Below are 20,679 nucleotides of genomic sequence, written 5' to 3'. Positions count from 1 at the left end.
GGACTTCCCTGGTGGTGCAGTGGTTAAGAATCTGCCTGCCAGGGGTTCCCTGGTGGCACAGTGGTTGAGAGTCTGCCTGCCAATGCAGGGGACATGGGTTCGTGCCCCAGTCCAGGAGGATCCCACATGCCGCAGAGCGGCTGGGCCCGTGAGCCATGGCTGCTGAGCCTGCACGTTCGGAGCCTGTGCTCCGCAACAGGAGAGGACACAACAGTGAGAGGCCCGCGTACCGCAAAACAAAAAACAACAAAAAAAGAATCTGCCTGCCAGTGCAGGGGACACAGGTTCGAGCCCTGGTCCCTGAAGACCCCATATGCCATGGAGCAACTAAGCCCGTGCGCCACAACTACTGAGCCTGCACTCTAGAGCCCGCAAGCCACAACTACTGAGTCCACGGGCCACAACTACTGCAGCCCATGTGCCTGGAGCCTGTGCTCCACAACAAAGAGAAGCCACCACAATGAGAAGCCCACACACTGCAACAAAGAGTTGCCCCCGCTCATCGCAACTAGAGAAAGCTCGCGCACAGCAATGAAGACCAAACGCAGCCAAAAAATAATAAATTAAAAAAAAAAAAAGTTAAAAAAACAAAATGAAAAGGCAACCTATGGAATGAGAGAAAATATTTGCAAACCACATATCTGTGGTAATACCTCAAATATACAAGGAAGTTATACAATTCAATAGCAAAAAACTCCCAAATAACCCCATTTAAAAATGGGCAAAAGGGGGACTTCCCTGGTGCTCCAGTGGCTAAGACTCCACGCTCCCAGTGCAGGGGGCCTGGGTTCGATCCCCGATCAGGGAGTTAGATCCCACATGCCACAACTAAGAGTTCGCATGCTGCAACTAAAGATCCCGTGTGCGGCAACGAAGATCCTGCATGACGCAGCTAAGACCCAGCGCAGCCAAATAAATAAATATTTTTTTTTAAATGGGCAAAGGACTTGAATAGACATTTCTCCAAAGAAGACATACAAATGGCCAACAAATATATGAGAAGGTGCACAACATCACTAATCATCAGGGAAATGCAAATCAAAACCACAGTGAGATATCACCTCACACCTGTTGGAATGGCTCTTATGAAAATGACAAGAAATAAATGCTGGTGAGGATGTGTAGAAAAGGGAACCCTTTTGCACTATTAGTGGGAATGAAAATTGTTACATCCATTATGGAAAACAGTATGGAGGCTGGTATACAAACTGTCAGAGATAAGATGAATAAGCCCTGAGGATCTAATATGTGACGTGGGGACTATATTGATAATACTGTTTCGTATAACTGCAATTTGCTGAAAAAGTAAGAACTTGTGTTCTCACCAAGAAAAACAAACAAACTGGTAAATACATGAGGTGATGGATGTGTTTATTAGTTCAATGGTAGGAGTACTTTCACAATGTAGACATATACAAATCATCATGTGCACATTTTAAATACCTTACAATTTTATTTGTTAATAATACCTCAATAAAGCAGAGAAAAAAGAACAAGGCCTGGCATCAAGTAGGCACTTGATGCTAAATAAATGGTTACACTCAGGGATGAAGTGACAAGGGCTTGGGCTAACTGAAAAAAGGGTTCAGATGTAAAAAATATTATAAAGAAGCACCTTCAGAACCTGGAGAGAAGACCTAGGCACAGCTGAATTAAATAACTTAGCAACGTTAAATGCATGCAAGGCAAGAATGCAAGAAATGTCATAAAAATCACAAGACCATCATCCAATAAAAAGCATAGGCAACAGTATGTCCATGCAGAGGAGAGGGCATCACTTCAGTGTGGACAGGAAAGGCTCCACTGGGCCTCAAAGGATGGCTGAAGCAGGGGCATGCTTCCTCTGAGGGTGGTGGTATAAGGCTAAGCCAGACACAAACTCCTGGAGCCAAGGGTTTACATGGGACTGTCCCTGTGGTGGCCTAGAGAGCACTGGCTGCCAGGGGAGGGAGGCCAGATTTCTACCCTCTAGTCCTTCAGATCAGAACTAAAGCTCTGTCTGTTTTGTATTTATAACAACCAGCCAGGGCTTCCCTGGTGGCGCCGTGGTTAAGAATCCGCCTGCCAATGCAGGGAACACGGGTTTGAGCCCTGGTCTGGGAAGATCCCTCATGCCACGGAGCAACAAAGCCTGTGTGCCACAACTACTGAGCCTGCACTCTAGAGCCCGTGAGCCACAACTACTGAGACAGTGTGCCACAACTACTGAAGCCTGCACACCTAGAGCCCCCGAAACAAGAGAAGCCACCGCAATGAGAAGCCCGCGCCCTGCAACGAAGAGTAGCCCCCACTCACCACAACTAGAGAAAGCTCGCGCGCAGCAACAAAGACCCAATGCAGCCAAAAATAAAAATAAATAAAATAAGTTAAAAAAAAATAAAATAAAATAACAATCACCCATAATGTATAGGTTATGTATAAATTGCTTTCTGATACAAGCTATCTTCTTTTTAAAAGTGTTTCTAGAAAAAATAAAAATGCACCACAAGAACATGGCTTTAAGACCTTCTTAAAAGAGAATTTAATCCAATGATTGTGAGCTGAGATTGGTTTCATCCCCATAGTGCCAGGATACACACATACCTTCATATTCAAGGAGCATTTGGTGAATGGGTGAATAGATGCACGAATGGACCTGAGGTGGCCGTCTGGATCCCTCAGTGGACTAGAGCAGGGTGACAAGGGTGTTGATGGGGGCCAGGTGAGCCATCCAGAAAGAGGTCTAATGAACAGGTTTTTAAATCTGAGGCAAAGAGAGCAGAAGCAGACGTCTGCCTTTGTGGGTCTGCCTTTGTTCAGCCTCAGAGCTCTGTGTGCAGGAGATAGTGTGACCTTTATTTTCCCTGTGTCTGGTCAAAGAGGCTGTCTGATTAATGTTTGCAGTACACGGAGACAATAAACATAGGCAAGTCTGGCCTCTGGAGGGAGAGGTTTGGGGTTGGATCCTTTTCTCCAGTTTTGGCAGTGCCGACGATGGGGGGAGCATTATTTTTAAATCTTTGCCAAATGACATTTTGAAACCCGCACATGTTGGGGTGTGCCAGGCCAGAGCGCTTGAAGAACAGACAGGCAAGGCCAAGGGAGCGCTCGGCTGCCCAAGGTGCACTGGCAGCTTGAAAATCCCCCTATCACAGGCCCCACTCTTTGTTTAGATGAACACTTTCTACAGCCAGGGACAGGCATTGCTCTTCTGGGGGGAAGAGCCCCAGGCCTAGTGGGAAGAACATTATTTTGGACACTGACAGACCTGGGTTTGGAGTCTGACACTCATGGAAAGCTCGGGGAAGTTACACATAATTCCTGCCTCTTGCCAAGTCAATCTTAATCGGAAAATGTAACATTTAGCCCTGCATGAATAGCACTTAGAAGAGGCCAAAGGAGGTGAGAGGGTGAGAGAGAGAGAGAGAGAGAGAGAGAGAGAGAGAGAGAAAGAGGTGAAAATAAAGGGTGAGCCAGGCTGCAAGACCCAGGCCAGCACTACTAGGCAAAGAGCCCACTGCACAAGCCTTGACTCGGGGGCTCACAGTCAGATGCCCACAGATAGAACCGAGAGGGTCTGTTTTTCCTTAGCAAGGAAAAAATTACACCCTGATTTTCATTAACTTCTAACTGCAATTTACATTGCCCTTCAGTTAAGCATGTGGGTAACAAACCACATGCTTCAGAGAACCTGTGACTTTGTCACAACTAGAATCACAGATGCTTTCACCATCATACTCTGGTTGTCCCAGAGACCCTGAAATATCACTTACATCCATCACTTTTTCAAAAGCACAGCCGTAATTAGACCTATTGCTAGATCGTGTCATTTAATGCATTAGTAAACTAGCATTTTTTCCACATCACAAATTTGTTTATATTCTAATAACTATATTCTCATATGCTCGGTTCCTTCTATAGCCCTTTGTGGTTATTTTACATTAGAATCAGCAATGTGAGACGAGGTCCATAGGCTTCGCCGGCCTGCCAGAGGGGTGAGTCAGAGCACACGGAAAGGTCAAGAGCTCAGAACAGCAGCCAGCAAAGGGAGGTTCTGAAAACACTATATGTTGAGTTCCGTTTCAACATCCTTTTCAGAAGACACAAAGCCCTTTGCTGCTCATGTCTTTTGCCCTCAAAAGTTGATTGAAGGCCTGAGAACAGGATGGAGATGTCGGGAGCAGAATGGGTGGAGGTCCCCGGAGACATGCAGAAAGGGAAGATCATGGCCGATACTCCCCGCTGCCGTCCCCCAACACGCTGTATAGCCGAATCCAAGCTCATAAGTTAGAGCTGAACCAGCAGAGGCTCAGAGCCCATAGCCTTTTGGTACCCCTCACAGACTCAGCAGCTGTCTGCTCAAAACTCCCAGGCTGCTTCTAACACCTGCCCAGCCTACTGAAAAACTTCCAGACTCCAAACATCTTTTCCTTAAGAAGGCTGAGATGAACTTTATGGTCTTTGTTCGATGAGTCTATTGCTATTTGATCACTGAGTGTATGAGCCAAAGCTCAATACTAAACACCCACTTGAACTTTGCAGCTTCCACGTTTCATTAAGAAGGCTATTGAGGAGTCTGGCCATGTGTCAAGGACACGTTGACTCTGGGGCCACCCCATTAACCCAAGTCAGTCCTGGAGGAGGGAAGGGTGTGGCCATGAGCCAACAGGGAGGAATGCGGACCAGATGGGAGAGGCTCTGCTGGCAGCTGGCAGCCCTGCCTCTCACTCCCTGCTTGAAACTTGGGTGACTCTCGTCCCAGGGTGCCTCGGCTTCCCTGTCAGAAGGTTAACCATGGTTGAAGATCAGTGGAAGAGGAAGAGGGAGGAGGGGCAAGGGGGCAGGTGGGTGCGGTTCTGGGGAGCCAGGCTCACACGGGGAGAACTGAGGGAGAAGCGAGGTCTGGCAGGTGGCAGAGTCCCAGCCAGAGACAGCCAGGACTCTCAAGGTGCTGGTGTCCCCACGGTGGCTGGTCAGGAGCACAGACCCGTTCCCAGTGCTGGCTGAAAGCCCCCTCCTCGGTGTGGGCAGCCAGAGAAAAGAGGAGTTCTCTGGGCCTGACACCTGCTGCCCCACAGCAGAGATCGGGACTGGCCAGCTGCCGTCCTACCCAACTAGTCAGAGTTCTGCATTTAAATGAGAGAGAAGAGGGATGCAAAGCTGGTCTTTCTGGTAGCTTTCATTCATTCATTCAGTGCTATCTCTGGATATTTTTCTGCTTCTAAAAATAAAACGTGTTTATTGTAAAACAATTCAACATAATGAAAATCTGAAATCACTGGAAATAATGTTTCTCAGTACTACCCCTTGAGCAAACCATTTATTGTTATGTGTTCATTGTATGTACTTTTTTTTTTTGGTCTAATCCTAAGTGAATCAGTCACTTTTTTAAAATAGTTAATTAATTAATTTATGGCTGTGTTGGGTCTTTGTTTCTGTGCGAGGGCTTTCTCTAGTTGCGGCGAGTGGGGGCCACTCTTCATCGCGGTGCGCAGGCCTCTCACTGTCGCGGCCTCTCTTGTTGCAGAGCACAGGCTCCAGCCGCGCAGGCTCAGTAGTCGTGGCCCACGGGCCCAGTTGCTCCGCGGCATGTGGGATCTTCCCAGACCAGGGCTCGAACCCGTGTTCCCTGCATTGGCAGGCAGATTCTCAACCACTGCGCCACCAGGGAAGCCCTGTATGTACTTTTTAAGAATTCCTTTATTTTCTCCTTTTATGGTAACATATAAACATGTTTATTTTGGGCAATGTAGAAGTATTTGGATTAAAACATCAGAGTTTCTTTCCACACCTTTTGACCCCTAATTCCACTCCGCTCTGCAGAGAGAGTCGCTGCTAATGTTCAGGGTTCTATCCTTCTAGAAATTCAAATGCAGGGAGCTCACTCTCAAGCTTGCTGTCCAGCACTGTCAGTGGTAAGGCAGCTCCTGCCAGTGCAGCCCTGCCCAGCCTCTCCACGCAGCCCTGCTACACTTCTCAGCCAGGCATCAGACCCTGTCCCCTCTGTCCCCCAAAGTCCAGAGGGCACATGTAAGCCCTCTAGTTGTTCCCTGAAGGTTCCTCTCACATTACTTTAGGTAAAGGGGAAGCATCTCTCCCTCCCTGTGGGGAGTGTGGGGAGAGGGGACAGGAAGCCTCAGCACTCCAGTAACTCTCCAGCCCTCTGTCCCTTGTGGGCTGGATGGGGTGAGCATTAATGTCAGCAAGGCTGGTTTCAGGACATCTTAGCATGTCCTGCATATGTGGTCTGGCTCCTCTCTTGGGATGCAGGAGAATTAAGCCTCTATCATGTACTCTCAGCCTTTGGGGTCTCAGCTGAAACAGAGACGGAAAGAGGGTATGTGTGTGTATGTGTACATATGCTTACGAGCTACCACAGGCAGGCTTTTAATTTAGCTGCTGATTCTTCTAAACAGTTGTCATTTTGGCTTCCCCAGACCATCCCACCAGCCCTGGAAGAGGTCCCCCTGCCCTGCTTCTCAAACTGGGAGAAGCTTAGCACTGGACATACCCAATGTATGCCACGGGGTTTATGAGAGCATCTCATTTATGTAAAAGTTTTGGTGGAAAAGGTGATGTAACATAATTATTCAGTATTTAATTCAAGAGGGATAAATTGGGAGACATCAAGAACATTTCTCCTTTGCAGTTAGCTGCTTAGGACTTTGGTGCCAGACCTCCAGGAGATGCACAATTATTCTCCTGTGCCCCTAGAGATGTTCTCCTATGCCTCTCGGGACATCTTGAAATGTGCTGCCTCCAAGAAGGCCCCTGCTGATCCCTGCCTCCCAGTAGCCACACCTTTGAGTAGTCCCCTCCCACACTGTGCCAGGGCTGGTCTGTGTGACCAGTAGAATATGGCAAAAGAGATGTCATGTCACTTCCAAGATGAGGTTATAAGCTTACCAGGTTATGAAAGACCTGAGTTCTCTTTCTTGGATCATTTGCTTTGTGGGAAGCAAGCTACCATGTGAAGCAGCCCTATGGAGAGGCCATAAGTGAGGGACTGAGGGCTGCCAACAACCACATAAATGAGCTTGGATGCAGACCTTTCAGCCCCAGTCGAGTCTCCAGAGACTGCAGCCCCTGCTGACAGATTAATCACATCTTCATTCACACCTTGAAGTGTGAATCACTTAAATCACACCTTGAGCCAGAACCAGCTAAGCCGCTGCTAGATTCCTGAGCCTCAGAAACTGTGTGACATAATACATGTTTATTATTTTAACCTGTTAAGTTTTGGAATAATTTGTTATGCAGCAAAAAACTAATGCCCTGACTTGTAACACAGTTTCTTTTATAAAACAGCTTGACTACAGGTTGTCTTTCTCTTGACCTCTCTCACGCTTAGCCTTTCTGGTTATTAAATATTTATGCTGAAGTAACTGTGGCAGGCATGGGCCTCCATATGCAACTATTTCTGTACCCCTATGTGGTTTTAACACAAGGTCAGAAATTCAGGATTACTGCTGCTGACAACTGCAATTTGAGAGGGCTAACTTCTGGAAGGATGACCTGATCAACAGCCCAGGCCTTTCAACTTCAGCACCTCTCTTCTTTCTGAGCTGCCAAGGGGACATCCAATCTGAGGCTCAGGAGAGACACAAATCTGATCATTATTGACATATGAGTAATAGCTAAATCCAGGTGATTAGAGGAATTTCCTTGGGGTAAAAACTTTGGTTGAGAACTCTGATGTTTGGGGAGAAATTTGCATAAATTGTCCTTCATCTCAAATACTAGTGCTGCTTCTGTTTAAACACTGGCACTGTTTATGGTTATCTTTTTGAAATCATGAACCCCAGAAGATGTTTTCACGGTTCTATCAGTTATGATCCTATTTTGCCAGTTACAGAAAAGCCAAATTGAACAGGGGCTTTGCTGGCTCACATGGCCAGAAGTCAGATGAAAGTGAACTTTGGTCCCATTTCTTTACAAATCTCCTTTGCCTTCACGGGGTCAGCTTCATCCTGAGGCTAATCCCTGTAGGATGACTCTGGGTAGCCAGAAGGGACACATACATCCATGTTTACATCCAGGGGGACAGAGGGCATTTCTGAACCAACATTCCAAAGAAGAGCTGGAGATTCACCATAACTTGCCCCTCAAAGCCCTGACTGTGCCCAGAGGAATGGAATGTCCTCACTGGCTTTAACTACCCAGGGCCCACCTGGAGCCAGGATTGAAGTCCATTTCCTCCTGAGAACGTGTGCTGCATGGGGAGGTTGGTGGGGACTTTAAGGAAAAATGAGGGAATGGTAGGTAATGAAAGATATCCTTTAGGCAAGCATCTAGATCTGCCATCCTAAGAACATAGTACAGAGAAAGATGCTGCCTCTTCAGTTTCAGAAGACACTCAATGCTCTAGTCCTCTTTTAGGGGGAAAAAGAACTGATTTTTCATCCAATTCTGGGTTTCAACCACCCATCACCAATATGTGAATGACTCTGGAGTCTTCTCTCCAGATCTTTGTGGGGCCTTTGATCTCTTAGGGAAGGAGTCGATGGGAAAGTCATCAGTCATGAGCCTGCTGTGTGGGTGGTACTATCGTCAGCACTTTCCCTTGCACTACATTATCTGATTTAGTTCCTTTGATCCTGTGAAGAACCTTATTATCCTCGGTTGACAGACGAGGAAATGATGCCCAAAGAGGTTAAGCAAATTACCCATGGGCACAGAGCTAATTAGTGGCACATTTCCAGGACTGATTAGGATTCTCAGTGAGTTGGAGTGGACTTAGCCGAGTCAAAACCCTGGACATTTGTCGTAAGGATGCAAGGGTATCTCGTGGAGCCTGAGGGCTGAGACACAGGTGGGAAAAGAACCAGGGACTGAAAAGCCATCAAGACTCTCTTTTGTCTCCGCTCATTTCTGTGTTTCTGCTTCATTCTTCTCTCCTCCGGCAGACATGTTCTCTGCTTCTCCAGGCCTTGAGGCAGGAGAAGAGGCCAGTAAGTCACTGTCCTTTTCTTCCTCCCCAAATCCTGGGAAGGCACACCCCGACACAGGGGGTGAATGACGTTATCCGAAATGGCCGCTCCCCTGGCCTCCCTTTGGATGGGTGTCAGCTAAGTAAGGCCATGGTGACCTGAGCAGATACCCCAGAAGCAGTATTTTCTCTGCAGACCAGCAAAAGGGATCACACCTTTCGGCTAGCGGGTTGCTGAGAAAGGAGCTTGGAACCCACAACTTCTGCTGGTTGCTTACTTTTTCACTCTGTGGGCATTTGGTCCAAGCAGCCCCTGTGGCTGTTTATTGTGCAATTCACAAAGTGGATGAGAGCCCGTGATGAAATAGTCACTTGGGACCTCAGAGTTCTCTGCCACGTTGTGTCGTGAAGAAATTCTGGGGCATTTCCTCCAGCATGGCCTTTGGATCCAGGTTGAGTTTGGGTGGTGGATTCCCGGGAAGGATCATAACACTCCATCCCCTGGGGGGCAAGCAAGGCCCTCTCTGGAGAATCGGCCCTGCTGGACCCTAGGTGGTCAAAGAACCGATGGCATCTGTGTTCGGTGCCCAGGCCAGGGCTTGCTCCTGATCGGGGTCTACTAGTGAGTGAGGCCAGTATGAGGGGCGAGGCTCTCACCTGCCTGAGTCAATGTTGACCTGAACCAATTCACCCCACATGCGAATCCAGGAAGTGCGGTTCTCTCAGAACTGGGAGAGTCACTGACAGCTGGGGCAGCCTCTCCCTAGCATGTTTGAGTAAAGGAGTGTCTGTTTATCTTCCACTATTCAGAGCCACCAGGAGCCTGGCCCAGGTCAGCATGCTCTAGCTCATGAGGAAGGGAGGGTTGGTCCGCCACCTCTCGGCCAGCCCTGAGGAGACTCCCTCCTGAGGCCTCTGAAGTCAGCCTTGTCTTCTTAGCTGACACAATTGAACGCTTCCAAAACCCAATGGCCCAGGCTTCTCTCCAGAGCTCCAAACCTGGTCATCCAGTTGCCCATTGGACATCTGCCCTTGCGTGTGCACTTCACCGGGAGTCTAAAAGGCCAGGCCCCCATCCTTCACGCTCTCGTCTCCCGTCCTCACTTTTGTCAAAACTGCTCCTCGTGCAGATTCATCCCTTGGGTGATTGTTCCCACCAGCCACCTACCTAACCATTCAAGCTGGGGAGCCATTCTCCATTCCTTCACTCAGGAAACATTTCTTGAACCTTTACCCTGCGCCAGATTCTGTGCTAGGCCCTAGAGGTAAAGACATGCCTCAGTGCAGACTCAAGATGCTCAGAGGCTAGCGAACAAACCCCACAAGTGCTGACAACACCCTGGGGAAGAGAAATGGCTCATCCCAGGCTGTTACAGAAGGAGTTAAAGCACCTGACCTGACTTACAGTACCAGGAAAGTTCTTCTGGTGATACCTGAGTTGAGTCATTCGAGTAGAGAGCAAGGGAGGAAGAGGCCTTCCGGGCAGAGGGGTATGCTTGAGAAAATATAAAGAAAGAAAGAATACGACGTGTCTGGGGAACCTTCAGCAGATTGATACTGTTAGAGGGTAAGTTACAAGGCAAAGGGGTCTTGAGCATTGAGGCTGGGACCACAGTCAGCAGCAGACCGAAATGGGGCTTTTGTTGGAGAGGGGCTCCTGCTGTAAGCTTGGACTGTGTCCTGCAGGCAATGAGAGCCTTTTAAGGGTTTGAGGCTATGGGTGGGGATGGGGGTGAAGGGAGCCAGATTAATACTTTGAAGGACTCGTTTTGGAGGCTGTGGAGAGGTCTGAATATGAGGGGGTGGGGTGCATAGCTGGAAGCAAGAGCTTGTAAAGGCAGATGATGGAACCTGAACTAGGGGGATGTGGAGGAAGGGGAGGAGACAAAGGGGAGACTGATTAGATATCACAGAGGCACAAGATGGATGAGTCAGGGACGACTTCCCTGTTTCTGGCTGCGTTATTTGGGTGGGTGGTGGGGTCAGCAATGGAAACAGAGAATGCAGGAGGAGAAACAAGTTTGGGGGAAATCTGATAAGTTCACATTTGGATGCACTGAGTTTGAGTGCCTGTGGGCTGTTCGGAACGGGGAGGCGGAAGTTCAGGAGGAAATGTTCAGTAGGCAGAAACTCTGGAGAGAAGCTGGGACCGGAGATGTGAATCTCTGGGTCATGAGGACTGATCAGTTGAATCAGTAGGACAGGATGCGGTCACTCAAGAGAAAGGGTGCGGAATGAGAAAACCAGAGGGTGAGGGACGTGTCCTAGGGAGCCCTGATATTAAAGCTGCAGGCCAAAGAAACTCAGAGAGACAGGAGAGAGAAGAAACTCAAGAGAGAAACAGGAAGATGGGAGTGAGAAGAAGACTGTAACAGCCAAAGGCACTTGAAGAAAGGAGTCTTTTAGCTGTAGTGATCCTGTACTATTCGGGGAAACAGATTTTTTTTAATGTATGCTTTCTGTAAATAAAAGCAACATTAAAACAGATTTTGGATGTTTATAACCACATCAGTCCTGACCTGTACATTAAAAGGCTTTTATTTGGAACCTGGTTTTGTACAACAGTGCCCCCTGGTGTAGATGTCATGCTTAAATACTTACCTTTTATTAGCATGGAGGCAATATTCTGGAAATATTGTTGCTGCTCTCACACTTTCTGTTTAACTTAAAAAGCAAATTCAAAACACAGATGTTTTGGGATGGGGAAGTGTTTAATTTGGGGAGCTTAAGTTTTATGTGATGCAACATTGGGGGTATTGATGTACCTGGTATGGTTCATTTAATATGACAAAAATTTGGAGTTCCCTGGCGGTGGTCCAGCAGTTAGGTGGGCCCTGGTTCAATCCCTGGTCGAGGAACTAAGATCCTGCAAGCCATGTGGCAAAAAAAAAAAAAAAAAAAAATGATAAAAATTCATTTGTCCACGTGCATTGTATACCTGTGCTTCTACCAAAGGGTCACAGAGTGGGACCTACCATTTATTTTTAAAATAAAGTTCATAAAATGATATATACAGAAAACTGAACAAATCTTAAGCACAGATTACAATTAATTTCTCAAATAGAACCACTGTGCAAAGAAGCACATAGATTAACAAACAGAAAATTCCTAACAGCCCAGATGCCCCTTGTGCCCTCTGCTCCTTTCAGTCACTACCACTGCTGCCAAGGATAACCACTGTCAGGCCTTCTCATGGCATAGACCCATTTTGCTTGACTTTGAAATTTCAATAATTGGAATGATCAGTATGTATTCTTTTGTGTCTTATTCAATATATTCGTTGAGATTCATCCATGTTGCTCTGTGTATTTGTACTTTATTCTCTCTGCTGTTTTAAAAACCACTGCAAAAATCAACCATAATTTATCAATTCAGTAGTTGGTAAAAATTTGGGTTGTTTCCAGTTTGGGGCTATTAGAGTCTGCTGTGAACATTCTTGTACGTACTTTTTGTGTATGCATTTCTGTTTGGTGTATACCTAGGAGAGAAATTACTGGGTTATAGGATATGCTTAGCTTTAGTAGATACTATCAAGCAGTTTTCTAACTCGGTTGTCCCAACTTATATTCTCATCAACAGTGTATGAGAATTCCCTTTGCTTCATGCTCTCACCAACACATGGTATTGTTAATCTTCTTAATTATAGACATTCTGGTGGGTATTGTGTTGTGTTTTTGAAAAACAGCTTTATTGAGATATAATTCACATACAGTTCACCCATTTAAAGTGTACAATTCAATGGCTTTCAATATATTCACAGAATTGTGCACCCATCACAATTTCAGAATACTTTCATTACCCCAAGAAGGAACCCATACTCCTTGGCTGTCACCCCCAACCCTCCTAAGTCAGCCTAGTCAACTGCTAATCTACTTTCTGTGTCTACAGATCTGCCTTTAACATTTCACATAAATGGAATCATACCATATGTGGCCTTTCATCTGGCTTCTTTCACTTACCATAATGTTTTCAAGGTTCAACAGATTTTGATTCAACAAAGGAACCCTCATGGATCAAATCGTACACCTGGGACATAGAATGCAGGCTTGTTCCTATTTATTCACTCCCCCTTTAAAAAAAATTGCTAATTGTTCACTTACCTGACGGTACATTTCATATTGAACTCTCACAGTCAATTTCATGGATATACTAGGAAGCTGTGCTACTCTGAATCAATCTGTGAGAGCATGACTGAGGTTTATCTTTGGCTGCAAGAATGAACTGAAGATAAAGGAAGGAGCCCCTTCAACACTTTCCAAGTCAAAATTATTTTGGTCATGCTTTACAAGAAATTCTGGGGGACTTCCCTTGTGGTGCAGTGGTTAAGAATCCGCCTGCCAATGCAGGGGACACAGGTTCGAGCCCTGGTCCGGGAAAATCCCACATGCCGCGGAGCAACTAAGCCCGTGCACCACAACTACTGAGCCTGTGCTCTAGAGCCCTCGAGCCACAACTACTGAGCCCACCTGCCACAACTATTGAAGCCCACGCGCCTAGAGCCCGTGCTCTGCAACAAGAGAAGCCACCACAGTGAGAAGCCCACGCACCACCAACGAAGAGTAGTCCCTGCCCACCGCAACTAGAGAAAGCCCGTGCGCAGCAACGAAGACCCAACACAGCCAAAAATAAAATAATAAATTGTATAAAAAAATAGAAAAGAAATTCTGGAATTTTGAGTTCATTGAAACAGATTCAAAAAATTTACTGAGATTGGACAAACCTGGCTTTCCCTTGGAGGTACCCCTATAGCTGACTTCTATGTAGAGGTGTGGGGGCTTCCATTCAGTTGAAGACACACAGAGATGCAGGGGAGACGTGAAGACCCATGTATAGACAGGCAGAGACTGGAGTTTCGTGTCTACAGGCCGAAGAACTCCAAGGAGAAAGAAGCACGGAAGATTCTCACTCGGAGCCTCCAGGGTAAAACAAGGCTGCCAACACCGATTTTGAATTTCTGGCCCAAAAGCTGAGAGATTCAATTTGTTCTAAGTCACCAAATTTGTGGAAATTTGTTACGGCAGTCATAGAAAACTAAAACATTAAGACCTCCTGATTCTGAAGCTGCCTGGCCTAAGCTGGTGCTTAATAAAAACTTGTGTAGCATAGTCTGTTCATAGCAGACTCCTTAGGAAGGACTTGGATCTCTCCTTATTTTGTGGGAAACAGGAATTGACTGACCTTGCACTTTTTCCTTTCTGATTTGCTCCAACTAAAATTTAGTAGCTTGGATTAGATAGAGGATCCAAGTTTCTTTTAGATATTGTGGAATTAGAGTAAATGCAATCTATGTTCCTCCTCACTGATATCAAACTGGGGCATTCTGAGCCTGAATCGCCATAGATTGAGGTACATTTTTTTCTTGGCAAGGCTGGCTTTGTTTTGGTAATGGAGGCAAGGTTATTGTTCTCTGATTTAGCTGAAGTCCAGTATGAACATATCCAAAAGCAGAAGGGGAGAAAAAGAACTAAAACATGTGGACACCATATTGCTTGCACTGACTACAGAAATGTCTATTATTACCAGGATTACGTTGGCACTGTCAGAAACCTACTTGGCACATGTTTGGAGAACTCTTCTTTATTAAAAGATAATAACTACCAAGAAGGCTGGATAATATAAAGCTTATTCTCATCTAAACCTGAAAGTACTGTGGTAGTGGGAAGAGAGAGGCTGCTTTAGAATCTCTTATTAAGCCCTATTAAGGGAGGGCTGTGGGGAAGGGATTCTAACACTGAAAGGGAGGCTAAGGCGGCAGCTGGTAAACATCTTTACTGTGTACCTGGTTGGGTACTGGCAGAGTGCTGGGCGTGGGCTGTAGGTCCTTCTATTAACCAGCCGCTATACTTTGTTTCCATGTGTAGACCAAGAATCAGAGGTCTGAAGGGAATGTGGGTTCCTTCCTCCTAATTCTCTCCCTCTTTGTAGTGAGAAAACATCCATACTGATTCTGCAGCACATTTCCAAAATGTAAGATGACATTCAGTATCCCTTGCTGTCACTATGTTCATTTTTTTTTCTTCAAATCTTTCTTATTCCTACATCTCCTGCCAGTTTGGGAGGCAAGAGATAGCCACATGAAAAAGGTTAAGAGCATGTGCACTGTATGTAAAGCAATCTCAGCTGGGATCCACCCCACCCTCTCCGTGTGGGTTCAGAGTTTCTTACTCTCTTCAGAATGCCCAATTTTCTGATTGGCAAGTTAATCTTTTAAATAGGTATGAATCCTGAAGGTGCTATAAGCAAATGTTTGATTTGGGAATTAACTGACAAACAAGGAACTTTGTTCTTGAATGTTAGCCAGGGAAGCTATATACGATGTTCACAGGAACTAAGTCTGATTTTTACGTATTTATGTATTGAATATAGCAACGAGTTACATTCCACTCTACAAAGAGTAACATATTTCTAATCATACTGTAGTTTATAAAGGCATGCAATGAAAACATTAAGAAGTCTTGGGATATCAAGAGTAACCTTCAATTAGTTGGAAACCAGATAACCTGGCATCTAGGTCTGTCCTGTCCAACATGGTAGCCACCATCCACATGTGGCTATTTGAGCATTTGAAATGTAGCTAAATTGAGATGTATTGTAAATACAATTTATACACTGGATTAAAAGACTTGGTACGAGAAAATACAAAGTTATCTCAATAATCTTTTATACTGACTACATATTGAAATATTTTGGGTATGCTAGGTTGAATATATTTTTTAAAAACTTTTTTATTTTTTAACATAGCCACTAAAATTTAAAAAATTATGTATGTGGCTAATTACACTTCTATTGGACATCCTTGTCTATATAGTTCATTAGTCTGAAGCACACAGGAGACTTGAAACATTTGATAGTGATCTGACCACAAACATTCAGAAGAATTTTATCCTGTGGTGCAAATCAGATCTCGTGATCTAGTAAAAGTTAACTGTAGCCAGTGATGTTTAATTGGCACATTTGAGGATTAGTATTATCAAAATGTAGTTAGAATAAGACTAAAAAGACTTGTAAAGGGGGGAAATAAACTGGAAAAGATGAAGTCCTGATGAAGGGTAGTTTAAGGACCTCTACTTATTGTTAGCAGAAAATCTGTGGAGTCCAGTGGCTTTCTAGGACAGCTCTCTTCCAGACAGTGGCTCAGGATCCAGGGATGCCATCAACATGGCAGAGGAAAAGAGAGCTAGCTTTTAAATGCTCCCCCATGGCCTAAGCTTATAGTCCTTTGGTCAAACCCAGCTGCACAGGCCTCGCTGCCTTATTGCAGGAAGGGGGATGGGAGAGAGTGCATAGGTACTGACGGGGCAGTAAATGCTTCTGCAGTAAGACAGTACAAGTTTTGAGTCATTCAAAGTCCAACACAAACACTCACTCTTTCAAGTATGCTGGGAAAATGAGGGAAACAATCAGGACTTAGTCCCTTTTCTGAATGCTTCTGTCAGGGGAGGACTGGAGCCAGGCTGAGGGTATCACCTTAAGCCAAAGGACTGCTTCCTGAAAGAGTGAGAATTGGGATCTATTAGCCTCATTTTTTTTTTTGGTATTTTACTTCTACTTTCAGCATATATATAGACTGCTTTACTTTCTTCCTTTTTTAGTCAAAGGAAAGCAATTACACAAACATGTATGGAAAATGATAAGCAGAGGCTCCTCTTTCCATATTATATTGACAAGTCAGACATAGCTAATGTGAACAAATCTGCCCAATTATCTTTTTTTTTGGTTTCCATAGTTTATTTTTTTAAACATCTTTATTGGAGTATAATTGCTTTACAATGTGTGTTAGTTTCTGCTTTATAACAAAGTGAATCAGCTATACATATACATATATCCCTGTATCTCCTCCCTCTTGCATCTCCCCCAATTATCTTTTGTACTCTTATTTCCTACATCTTATAGTTGACATACACAGAAAGAAATCTAGCTGCCCACTTATGTAACCTTAATGTTCAATAAGCTTATACACCATGTGTATGCCTACACTCAAGCTATCTTCTTGGCCTTTGTAAAGATATAAATATGTACCATATGAGTTACAATGCAAGTTGCTTTTATGTTTCTAAGTTGTTTATACACAAACACAGAAACAAAAATCTGAATTACTGCCTAAAAGTTAAATCTGGCTGCTAGTAGCTCAAGAGCTCTATCTTCCTGTGAGAATCCCTCTCTACACCCCTCCCTCCAAACATACACAACCCCTACCCTTCCCTAACACAGTAACACCAAACACAACCGAATGTTTTAAGTGTACATCATACATTTATTACCAACAACCCTCTCAACTCCAAAATTGGGCACAGGGATTAAAAATAAAAATTCATTGCACTACTTAGTAAAGCATTACTAGTAACTTTCATAAAAAATGTACAAACTTTGTTAAAAATTTATCAAGCCTTCAAATGATTTGGTTACAGATATTTATAATACGTACATTTAAAACTATGTTAACTGATACAATGGAGTATGATTTGAGGAAATGACTCAGCAAATGATTCCAAAGATACACCCCTGTAAGCTTTCATAATCTGAAAGAAACAGCAAAATGAGGTAACCAAATGTACCAACAGGGGGAAAATAGCTTTCTAACAGGCCTAAAGATATCTGTGAAAAATATTCTCATAAGTGAGTTGGTAGATCTCTTTCAAAATGTTATAAGAGGCCCAAATATAAGAATCTTAACAAATCACATTTCAGAGAGTGTATAAAATCTAAATATGCTTTCACGTTTTCCAGATTTTGCTCAAAAAAATTCAGGACAGAAAATCCTAATGAGATCTTGATACCTGGAGGACTTGTTTTTTGTTTTGTTCTGTTTGGGGAAGAGGGGGAGCTAAAAACAAACAAACAAAGATGGTAATTCATGCATAGAAAAACAAAAAACACAGCAGAGTTAAGGTGGTAAAGCCAAAATTGTTTTAGGAGGAAAGAGGAAGAAGGCAACAAACCAACATCTGCCTGCTATCTGGTGTATCACCCAAGGTGTCAAGAGCTGGGTATGAATCAACTGTTCTTTCTCTTCTGCTAGCCACAAAGTTGCTCACTGTGGCTAGTCTAGTCTAAGCTGGTTCAGAACACATGCACGTATGCTCCTAATATGCACTAACCACTTAATAAGCAAGTCTGCACACATCCTTAAGAGCCCCATGCAAAGAAGACATTCCCAAAGACAGATCAGTCACGAGAGTGCAACAATTCATTCAGGATTTTACCAAAATAGACCCTGCTGCCTCCTAAATTGCCAACAACCTCTCAAAATTTTAATGGAAAAGGGGTATTAAGAATTCGTCAGAGGGAGGGAGGAAAGAGCTACTTTTCCTAGTCATTAGTACAATGTGCCTTGTTAATTAGGTATCTATATAAATTAGAAAAAGTGCTTTACTTGCATGCTTCAATAAAATGAATACTGAGTGTAGTAGTGTTATGTTAGATCTGTACAGATATAAATTTTTTGCAGCTATATAAAAGTCTATGTATAAGATGGGCTTTTGCCATTTTAAACATGATTTCTTAATTAAAAAAAATAAAGATTAAACTATACGTGATTTGTAATGTAGCTGATTATTACGCCAATAATTTTGGTCTTTAACACACTTGATTCATCAGGAACAGGTGGAGGATATTCTAATGATTTAAAAGTAACGTGCATTTTACCACTGTTTAGATGTATTTCTGATGCACTGACAAATACAGGGGCAAACAGAAGGTACACAAAATCCTACTTGTATGACTAAATAGAGGCAACAGTGTCTGGAAAAGGGCAAAATTGTGCTTCTGTGTGAATTGACTTTACTGAACTCTAAGCTGTGATGAGCTTATAGAGTCTTCAAGGGAAGGCAAGTAGCACGGCAGTAACAAGTAGTTAACACTGAGTAGAAACGGACACAGAGCCAACTGAAAGCTGAGTGAGGCTGGCAGCAAGTCATTACAGTCCCGACTGGAGTTATGCAGCTTGTGCTACTGCAAACAGAGCAAGGACATCAACTGCAGGAAGAGGCAATGTTGAGCACACTAGAAGAATGAGAGAGGAATCCAAACATTGCTGGAAAAATGATTTTAAACAATCTGAATTATGCTCAATGAACCTGTTAAAAAAACCCACACAGCTATGTATTATTTTCAGATCAACTAAATGAAGGTCAATTCCTGTTTTACAGCATTATTTTTTATACAAAAATCAAATCTTCATTTATACTGCAAGTATTCTGGACACCTGTTAAATTAACCTTTTTCTCATTCAAACAAAAATTAAAAAGAAAAGCAATAAAACATCAAAGCACATCAGGTCTAAAGAACTTGAGCTGTCACAGCACTTGATCTATCCTGGAAATGAGGATTTCGATGAGAAGCACATTTACTGAGGGGAAAAGAACTAGACAACTTTCAGAACTGGAGCTTGGCAGGACAGAAATATAGTTTTCTGAAAACAATTTAGTTGCCTATGGGAGCTTGAACAAAGAACATATCAGAAGTCAAGCTGAGTTAACAGATTTTGTTCTGGTGGAAGTAGAGGAGGTGAGACTTCATGGGACCAGTGGTATTTCTTAGAAATATATTACTCAAATATCTTCAGAATAGACTACAAATCTAAACATTAAAAAAAAAAAATCACAAGTACTTCCGGTAAGAAGCTTACTGGAAAGGTAAAGGGAAAACAAGAGAGTATCAACATTCAAATCATTGATTGAAATGCTAATATTGCTAATTGATGATGTATGATATTGCACCTTCTTTTTGGAAACAGCAAGTTGGAGATTTAAAAATTTCTTTTTCACAACAGAATGAAACTATCAGGTTCATGGAGTGAGAATCTGTTACACTTTTTTCCTTAAGTGACCCACGTGGGATCACCAACGAAGAGAAGGTGACAGCTGCCTGAAGCAAAGGAAGAAGGCTTTTCTCATTCCATTCATTGGGAGGGAAGGGGATGGAGTATTCAATGCTTATAATTGATGCACCCTTATCAATCAGTGTGCAACAGCAAACACAAGGGAAAAAACCAGTGTACAGTACTAGTGCTGTTTAAATAACACACCAGATTATACATTGCAGCATAATTAAAACTACACACACATTCTTGGTACATGCTGGTATACAGGATCTCATACACACTTGAGCTACCATGCCCTCACACAAGTAGTTTCACACATTCTCTCTCACACACACACAGATACATTTATCACCAACAGTCATACGCTGCATTCATTTCCACTCACAGTTTCTGAAGGCTCTATATAAGGTAGATTGCTATATCATCTGGAGCTACCACTTTTTATAAAAGCACATGCTAAAAGATCACGTCCACTGTAATCTTGCAGCAACACTCGGAATGATCACACGAAAACCAGGGAATGTTAGTGCACACACAAAATTAAGCTAAAGAAAAAGTCTTTGGAGTTCCAATCACACGGTTAGTATAACAATCCCATAATTGTGAAGACTAATTGTAAGCTTTTATAGTTGATTAAGTCACACAGTGCAAAGAAAGGTCCATTGACCCTTTTGGTAAAGGGAGGGCTGGAAGCCACACAGATTAAGTTCAATGGATAGTCCATATATACATGTGATAAGGAACACCCAAATTAAATTTGTGCTCTTAAGTTGGTCATTCTGAATCCCGATGCACTTCTGAAGCATCAGCTCGGCAGATTGGGCAAGTACGATTTGCCTGAAACACAGAAGAGAAAACTTGTTTGAATTTTGACTTATACGGTGAAACATATTAAAAGCAATAGAACTATTTTTACTTTCCACATAGTTTTTACATTGTTTCTTTAAGA

The 20,679-nt window shown here is 43.7% G+C and overlaps 1 protein-coding gene across 5 annotated transcripts in view; it reads right to left on the bottom strand.

The window, feature by feature from the left end:
* Positions 1 to 16,663: 16,663 nt before the first annotated feature.
* The window catches only part of RNF38 (ring finger protein 38), a gene marked incomplete at its 5' end in the record, with an annotated part of 123,970 nt that continues 119,954 nt past the window's right edge, over positions 16,664 to 20,679 (bottom strand). For all 5 annotated transcript variants that reach the window (XM_082657324.1, XM_082657325.1, XM_082657326.1 and 2 more), the window contains one exon: positions 16,664 to 20,567. In XM_082657324.1, the coding sequence (XP_082513450.1) occupies positions 20,505 to 20,567 (63 nt within the window). In that variant the 3' untranslated portion in view covers positions 16,664 to 20,504. The remainder of the gene's footprint in view (positions 20,568 to 20,679) is intronic.

This window comes from Grampus griseus (genome assembly GCF_964374135.1).
Source record: "Grampus griseus genome assembly, chromosome: 6".
Taxonomy (NCBI): Eukaryota; Metazoa; Chordata; class Mammalia; order Artiodactyla; family Delphinidae; genus Grampus; species Grampus griseus.
The sequence above is the reverse complement of the archived record's forward strand: the minus strand, read 5'-3'. Positions and strand labels throughout refer to the sequence as shown.